Genomic DNA, 9,244 nt, shown 5'->3' with positions numbered 1-9,244 from the left:
CTCATCAACCACATGGTTATCCACAAACAACAAGCATCAATCTTGAAATTTAATTTGAACACCTCTGACAAAAGAGACTACTCTCTGCAAATATCTCTACAGCTCTTAACTATTTCTGCACATGTTTATACATCAAACATTCTCATCTCTCCAAATACTCTGACAATTTTGCTTGGTGATTTCCATGCTCTCATAATTCGAAAATCATTTCATCAACAAAAAAGAAACACAAATTTGGTCCCATTAGAAACACCTCATAATCTCAACATTCATTTCATGTTGACAATGTGACAATGTCACAGTTGAGCCTTTATTAGTTTTATAAACTAGGGCACGTGCGACCGGGACAAAGTAGGGTGGGCCCCGACAACGAGACCACAACACAACGGACTCCGATAGCAACTCCGACATCACAGCACAACCTTCTCTCTAATACAAACTTATTTGAAGAAATATATGTATGTATCATGTATGTGTATATATACATTGAGAAGATAGTGAGAGAGGTACATCAGCAGAGTTTAAAACAGGCTGTTCTCACCTTTACCAGAAGAAACATTTGATGCATTTATGTCACTTTAACCTAACCTAAAAATGGGAAAACAAGAGATCAAGGAACTGTAGATTTGCTGTCTTCCTGTTACATACAGTATACACGGTCCCGTCGCCTTCGTGAGTCGTCGTGTCATCTGCTTCTGCCGGGAAAAACTATCAGCTATGCTTTAGGTTCATTCCTCAACTGGAACCAAAATTGCATACATAGAATGGTTAATGCTCGGAAAAATTTTGATCCGGTGACTCGGGAGAGAAGAGGTCACCGGAAATAGCAAAGGAATTAATCGAATCCTATGCACCGATCAAGAATGTCTTATCAAAGTGATGTACCGTGTTACGAAGAGCAAATACCATAAGTTTATTTGCGCTAAATACACCAACTTTGGGCGATTTTTGGTTTTGCACACCAACTTCAAAATTGGCACAGAAGTACATGAACTTGACAACTGTTGTAATTTTATCACGATCGAGATTTTCGCAGTTGGCGTTGCAACTTGGTGGCATAAATTTTCATAACCAGAACGATGTTGTCTCTATTGGTGTAGTACCACGTTGAAGCCAACTGATGCGATTTATGCCACCGAGCTGCCACGTCGGCTTTATTTTGGATGAAAATTTCAATCATAATAAAATTACAACAATTGTTAAGTTCGTGTATTTTTGTACCAATCCAATTTTAAAGTTGGTGTGCAAAACCAAAAATCAACCAAAGTTGGTGTATCTTAACGCCAATAACCCAATACCATATTCTAACTAATCTTTAGGATCATTTTCAAAAATGTCTCCCAGTAACAATTTAGTACCTGACTTGCTATAAATCTAACATCGGATCGAACTCCCGGAAACTGAAAAATGACTTGGCGTGTCGGATTTAGAGAATGGCAAGGGATATTTGGATTTGATCCATTGTCGTTTTTCATATACCGGGAATTTGATTCGGTGTGAGATTTGTAACAAGTCAAATAGGTCAGATACTAAATTGTGATTCGTAAAGGTCACGTTAGAATATGGTATTCGCCCTATTATGAAACGGAAACGAAGCAAGAATGTCAATGATTTAGAGTTCGGAACATCTTACCACTGTTAACTAGCAGAGCAGCTCGAATCCGTCTAGCAACAAAATGTACATTTCTAAGCAGGTGGAAGGGGACGGCGGCATGTCGGGCATTCCATTTTTATGTCCATCCATCTTTGCAAACAGCTGCCGTGGAAGAAATGATCGCACGGCGTCACCTGAAAGAACAACGGAGTCAAAGGTAATGATTAAGAAGATGTGACCTCAGAATGCCGAGAAGAAGGTTTAATGCATTACCATGCAATCATTCGAGCGTTGGCCGAGGTCAATGGCAGTCATGCAAATGACGCAATCCGTAGCATGGTTCGACCCTTGAAGGAATCGCCTATAGTAGCTATATTTCTCCGGTAAAATCTGTGGACATGGTGTTAAAGCAATTAAATCAGGCAGAAATTTGTGAATTCGTTGGATAGAGCTCCGATCGTGCATGAACGCACACATACACGGATGTAACAAACCTGACGAGGAATGAACCAACGGGATCCAAGATAATGCTGCAGAAGAAGAATGAACACTTGCAGTCCCATAAAAAGGGCCAAAAAGATACACCATCTCCTGTCGGGCTCTATTCGCATGAAATTATGTGGACAGCCAAATACATATAAGGGGATAGCAATTCGAGTTATAGTCATCCCTAGGATATAATGAGGATGCAATGGTTTCCTCGAGTCACGAACTACGTTAATCACTATTTGCGGAATCCAGAATGAGTGGAGGAGGAGAAGGATGATCCGCAGAAAATTATGAAACTCGTACATAACAAGAATGCCACCTAAAAGGATCCCATCTGCAAGAAGATGCAAGAACGTCTGATAAAGCGTTATGCAACAAGATGATAAAATCATATGTAACCGGTAAAGTTACTTACAAAAACGACTGTAAAGAACTGAGAGCTCGCGCCTCATCACTTCCCAATTCTCTCCGTTATTCGATGGCCTATTCGCCTTCCATATCGCGAGTAGGTAGCGCATTTCAAATATTGAGAAGACCACGAACTTGAAAAATGCCGCAGTTGCAAAAGCATTAAATAGAGATTCTGCAAACGGGGAAGCATCACATTTTACTTCAAATTAATATTAACAACTAAAAATATTAAAAAACATTGAGTGGATATTAAACATACCGACTAAAATTCCGGCAGTAAGATGTAGAAGACAGAGATAAGCATCCATTATAGCCTGATGCCCGATCATCAAGAGCGAAACTTTGGCAGCCCCCTGGTAGGTTTTATCGAATTAGCATTACAGCTCCAGAAGAAACTAGCCGGCAAAAGATATTAACTCATATAATCAAGTATCAAGCACAATGCAAAGGAATCTTACTGATTGGGTGTTACTGTGTTCCATTTGCCGGATTAACAACAGAACTTCGAGGAAAGATATCTAGCACGTGAAAAGGTTAAAGAATCGGACAAGGAGTTATAACTATACGAGACCATTTCGCCTTCTCCTAGATAAAAGTTCGATATCACACGGGAAAGGATACAAAGGTGACCATCAAAGTGTAGTTAACTGCTTTATTGTAGTAGACCTCAACGTTGACAGAAGTCGCATTTAAGAGCATGGGAGAGAAGCAATCTACATCGTCATCCACTGAAGGGCTCTCCATTAGTCCTTCTAGATAATACTTATCTTGATCTCCACCTAAGTACAAGAAACGTACAAATCAGGTTAAAATTTGAATTTCATCAAAGCAAATAGGCATTAAAATAGTACTTCATAAGTCAGTTAAACCCTATTACCATTTTTTCTAGAAGACACTCGAGAAATTTGTGCGGAGATTTCAATGTTGCAGTGTTTCTCCATTTCGTAAATTGGGGCTACAACAGAACCCCGAGCAGTTTTAGGAAGCAAGTTCGATGAATATATCAACTGATAACGAAATAAAATAATCCTAAAGGAGCATACAATGTTTCCTCTTCCAGATTTTTTCTCGTGGAGACTCCTGAAACACCTGGGACGAGAAAACTCCAAGCTGCACTAAGACGAAAAAATGCCAAAGAAGTTAAAAGTTGACTTGGAAAAAAAATTCACGTAAACGTAGCAATCACTACACATTTTTCAACAAACCCCCATTAAGGTAATATTTTAAGATCAAGAAACTCGACCACACCATAACACTGGATGAATACCTTCAACAACAGAAAATCATAGCTAAGACAATGGACTATGCAATAACAGCTACTCCCTCCGTCCACGAAATGAGTACACATATTTCCTTTTTCGTCCGTCCACGAAATGAGTACCCATTTTCCTTTTTGGCAAGTGTACCCCACACTTCTCTTTAATTAATACACTAAAAAAGTGGGACCCTTAAACTATTCACACTACACTCCATACATTTCTTAAAACCCGTGCCGTCCACAAATGGGTACTCATTTCGTGGACGGAGGGAGTATTAAGTAAGAAGACAGTACATGTATTTAGTTTCAACTCAATGCCATCCCATTCAAACACTGCCAAATTTCTATTCCACATCCATATTCGTCTCATGTGTTCAGTTTGGATGAACAGACATGTCATTGAAGTTCAGAAACGTCCAAACTCACCAGCACTGCCTCAACGCTACTGTTCTCTCGCCTGCTCCAACCCCCTTCCCCCCTACCCCACATGCCACCCCCTCCAAAAAAAGGGAAGGACTATACTCAAAAGGATCAAAAAGTGCCAACTACGAATAATTAAATTGAAGCAGCATATGAGAACTGAGAAGAAATATAAACATCATGTTATACAGGTGGAAGGGTAGAAAGTAACTTTCTGAGGAAATAAGGGTGATTACCAAGTGATACGGGTTAGACAGTAAATAATCATCTTCCTGCCCAAACTCACTCTCTTTTCCGCTGCAGAGAAATCCAAAGAGAGGATTAAAAGATAGGTATATAGGATCACATGTATTCCATAAAATGAAGCAGATAATGCGTATAAAGTTTCCAACTCTAATTCAGTAGCTGCGGATTTTTGACAGTCTGGCCACAGTCTAACTTTAATTGATGAGACTAGCGGCTACTTAAGACTAGAATTAGGAATTAAGTTACAAAACACATATAAACAGAGTAGTAGAAATAGAGGAAGCTACCTGTTAGCCACCATCCTTAGTTGTCTGAAAGGCCATATATACACACCTTCTACCCTGATTTGAGCTCCGTGAACGTCATTCTCATTGTCAAACACATCATGGAAAATTATAATTCCCTAGCATATCACATCGAATACGACAATTACAATTGGAACATGTGATACTGAAAAAAGAACCCACAGAAAGAGAAGGCGTTAAAAAGCTCATGACACCAAAATACTTATCACTTCACGAAATGCTTGTACAAACAGAAACAATTGGAAGACAAGAACGAAAGAGTCTAATTAACCACTGACAATATAAGGACATAGAGAGCATCAAAGTTTTTTCAAGGTCGCTGGGCAGCAGATAATAAGAGACATTAGAGTTACACTGGTGCTATATCTTAAACAAGAATTAGCAGAAGCAACAATTTCTCAAAAGTTTACTGAGGCTAAGTGATGTCAATTTGTGGTTGAATAATTGTTTAAAGTTCTTTTCGAAAATCGTTAGGTGGGGTACATTAAGAAGCAGAAAATATAAAGCAATTCTAATAAGGAAAGTAGATTATAACTTTTGGGACTGATTGAAAACAGACAGAGATGTGCCAACAACATTTTTTATTCCATTGACTTGAAGATTCACGTATATAATAAACATTTATATCTCCAAAATGAACACACTTGTCCAATGAATGAGCAGAGAAGGTCTATATCAGGTATCTAATAGTTCTATTTCATGTCACGTCTCCAACTAGTTAAGATATATGATCAAACTACCTGCACATAGTGTACACCAGTTATTTTCGTTGGTGTACTGATTAGTTCTAGTATTGAATTGCCATTTGACTTCCTAAAATCAGAAAACTTGGAAGAGCTATTTGCAGAATCTGGAAACTTCCAATTCCCTGCACCACACAAATTCACAGATTTAGGTAATGCAAATGTAATACGAAACAACACAACACTAGATAATTACATTAAAACATTCTGGATTTTGCCAACAAAATCAAACAACTATACTGATAGTAACTTATCAACAAAAAGCAACAGATGATCTATTATGCCAGGAAATGTTAATTAAAACAACCAGATCAAAATTTACTTGTAACATCCATATATCGCCAAAAGAGAATGTGTAAACCCTCACTCACCATTCTATATTCTCTATAAACTGCAATTAAGATTAATGGTGTATTCATCTTACTAATGCTAGAACAGCTGAAATTGATCTCTCATTTTGTGATACATATATTTAGGTAGATATTTACAGGCTTCCATTGAGATCATTATGAAGTGACCCAAGCAGTCACCAAGGAGTAGAAGTAATGGAAGGAATCTCCCCCACCACCATTTACACCGTCGCCATCAAAGTTGGTTCCTCTTTCTTGAACCAACTAAACAATCAGAAAGGGAAGGAGATAGAACTTAATCCCCTTTGTAGTTCTAAAAAAACAAATTGGAAAATTCAGAGCACTAAACGTAGAAGATGCATCAAGAGAAATAAAATCTCATCACAGCAACTTTTGAAAGGGGTTTATTTCCAAAGTACTGGATTATCTATTAACTGACATAACAATTTATAGTAGTTGCAGACATGCAGTCTCTCACCAAATATTATGATATTTCTTTAATAAATCACATACGTAGAAAAGAAATGTAAATTTATTCAACATACATGATTCATGCAAGTGAATGATCATTAAGTAATTCAATGGGTAAATAAATTACAAACCTCTATAGGTCCCTGTTATATTCCAAGAAGAAAACGGTCCCAATTCTTGCTCTTCCTTACCTATAGGAAGCCACTGCAAGAAGTAAAAAGGCCCAAAAGATTAGAAGTAAACACAGATTATTTGAGAAGGTGGATCAAAAGTAAGATTCACTGGTGGATCCTCTAATGCATATTTAACGAGAAATTCCAACAACTAGTTTTGCTGTCCACTACAAAGAAATAAACACACGCGAAATTTAGTGCAGACTAATAGCATCAAGGACATGCTTACGCAGCATGCATTTGGGAAAAGAAAACGACTCGTGTGATGGGATACTATTGTGCACTATGAGAAGTTTAGAAATTGACGAGTGATAACAGGCTGATCACAAGTATGTTCATCATATACTTTTATTTTCTCGTGTGTGGGTCTAATGTATGTAGAGGTGGCAGCTGAACTTGATAACACTTTTTTCAGTTAGACTTCTCCTAAGTTCACAACTTCTACAATTCTCCATCAATTTAACTGACGCAACAAACAACATATATTCGGTCTCTTAGTCACTTCGAGTGGCTTGTGGAGTTCTCTAAGTTTGAGGAGAAATCCCAAACTGAAGTGCAGCAAGACATTAAGATCTCGGGTGAGAAACATAAGTTGGTATTTGCCGTCTACCTCACACTAAGCAAGCACATATTCTTGCTTCCCAATAACACATACAAATTAACCAACTGAACTTAGACATTGAGACAATTCATACGCCCTTCTGCTAAACTTTCTCTCCGTCATCTTTGCAGCTTTTGCACACTGAAGAACTAGTCAGTTGCAGGCAAAAGCTTGTATTGTCATGTGCAAAGGGTCGAGTCAGTTCGGGCATCAAATTCTAGCAAGCAAATGCATTGTCTAGGCTTGTCGAACCAAGGGAAAGTGACCATCGTTTAAGCAAGTTCTCTATAGCTTGGGAGATCATTTCTAGAGAAGCGGAATTCTACACGTGGATAAGTTGATGAAATTAGGAAAGACAGATGCATTATCAACTTCATTGGCATTGTTGGAAACAACTTGGTGCTAGTCACCTAAAGGGGAAAGTTGGAAAGTTCAAGATTATCTAGTCGAGTATATCTGCTGAACTAAATATACATAACATCTTATAAGTTATTGCCATTCAAGTATTTCCCTTATTTAAAGTAGGAAAATTAATGAGTTTCACTGGAGATCCATTCATCAAAGTTTTTGAATAAAATTTGATGACACTAATAATTGACATGAACTTGCCTCTACGACCAGTAAGTCTTGAATAACCATACGAAACAGAATATATGTACTTCTTTCAAATCCATACCAATCATACAATTAAGAAGGCCATCATAGAGTATGGAAAAGGCTCTTTTGGCAATCAATTACAACAAAAATCACATTCTGCACGCCATACGCATCTCAACAGCTACTTCTAACGTAGGATAGCACTTCACCTAAATTAGTGGAATGCATTCCAGCTATAGTTATTCAGATATGCATGACTTATACTAATATTCCACTTCCTCTATAACCCTTCACACCTAACTTTAACTCGACTAGTTTTCTGTCTTGGTGGGATTTTTCTTGAAGACTCGTTGGCAACCCAAAAGGCGGCATACGCGCATTACGTGCTGACATCACGCTACTACAAATCTCATAATAACCACGTCTAGATACCGACAGATCATTCATTCAACAGTCCCACAAGAAGTACAACACAAATTAATTAGATTCTGCAGCATCCATATAATGTTAAATAGACAAATAGGAAAATGAAACAAAGAACGATGCATAGAATTCCAATACTTTTTCAAATCATGAAACAATTATGCCCACATAAATCACCACAATTGCTATAATTTGACCTTTTTACACATTTAACAGCTACAATGAAAGCAAGCATTTGACTTTGGAAGTTCGCTAAGTCTGTAATCAATCAACAAGAATCAGAGATTAGACTCTTCAATACACATAATAAAATCATATATCACATAAAATTCATTACAACATTACACTGCTCCAACCAAAAACAGAGAATTAGAAAGAAAAAACACACATAACATAAGAAGCAGCAGTGTCACAATGAGTAGGGAAAAAATTATCATCACACACACACACACACACAGAGCACTAACCTCTTCACCCCAAGACCGTCTCTGCCTCAAAGGTCTCAAACCATTCACAGGCCACATCACCATTAAAATGGACCACCCAAAAAGAATTCGAAACAAAAAGCCCAAAACATTCCAACTCCCCATCCAACCCATTAGGGAGCTGAGCTCAAATTCTTGCCGTCAACTGATTCTCGAGATTTCCGGAGACATAACAAAAACCCATCACACGAAAAACCTAAAAATCATGTCTTTTGTTGAGCGAGAGACATGATCGGTGGGTTTTTTTGCTTAAACTGGAGGGCAACAAACAACGTATTGCTAACAAACTCAACAAGAAAAAGGATGAAATGCACCGATCGGTATAACACAGAAAGCGAGAGCTTAACAACCTAATGAATCATTACTTTCACACCCAAACAAAAAAAGAAAAAAGAGGAAAGGAAATGATCAATTTGTATTTGGGTTGCAAACGGAAATCATGCTTGACCTCCACCAGTCAATTTTGGAACCAGAAACGAACATAATCTAATCATTAATTAATTCAACTGAGTGCTATTTGCAATCCCTTTTTTCTGAATTTGTGAAATTGTTTCAGGGCTGTTTGTACTTGTTGTTGGGTAAAACTGAAGTCAAGACGATAAATGGAAGACTATTTTGCTCAGGTGGGTTTGATACTCTTACGCTGCTGTGACTCTTGAGTTAAATCTTTTATTTTTA

At 37.8% G+C, this 9,244-nt stretch overlaps 1 protein-coding gene across 1 annotated transcript; it reads right to left on the bottom strand.

The window, feature by feature from the left end:
- Positions 1–410: 410 nt before the first annotated feature.
- On the bottom strand, positions 411–9,203 carry LOC131009211 (transmembrane E3 ubiquitin-protein ligase FLY2-like). Its single transcript, XM_057936466.1, has 15 exons — positions 8,549–9,203; positions 6,419–6,491; positions 5,464–5,591; positions 4,706–4,821; positions 4,409–4,469; positions 3,538–3,604; positions 3,372–3,449; positions 3,116–3,273; positions 2,953–3,012; positions 2,754–2,847; positions 2,499–2,666; positions 2,089–2,417; positions 1,868–1,984; positions 1,634–1,788; positions 411–739 (listed from the first exon to the last, which is right to left on the bottom strand). The coding sequence occupies exons 1-14, from the start codon at positions 8,678–8,680 to the stop codon at positions 1,687–1,689; spliced, it is 1,683 nt and encodes a 560-aa protein (XP_057792449.1). The 5' UTR covers positions 8,681–9,203; the 3' UTR covers positions 411–739; positions 1,634–1,686.
- Positions 9,204–9,244: the final 41 nt, after the last annotated feature.

Source organism: Salvia miltiorrhiza, chromosome 2, assembly GCF_028751815.1.
Source record: "Salvia miltiorrhiza cultivar Shanhuang (shh) chromosome 2, IMPLAD_Smil_shh, whole genome shotgun sequence".
Taxonomy (NCBI): domain Eukaryota; kingdom Viridiplantae; phylum Streptophyta; class Magnoliopsida; order Lamiales; family Lamiaceae; genus Salvia; species Salvia miltiorrhiza.
This window is presented reverse-complemented; position numbering and strand designations above follow the sequence as displayed.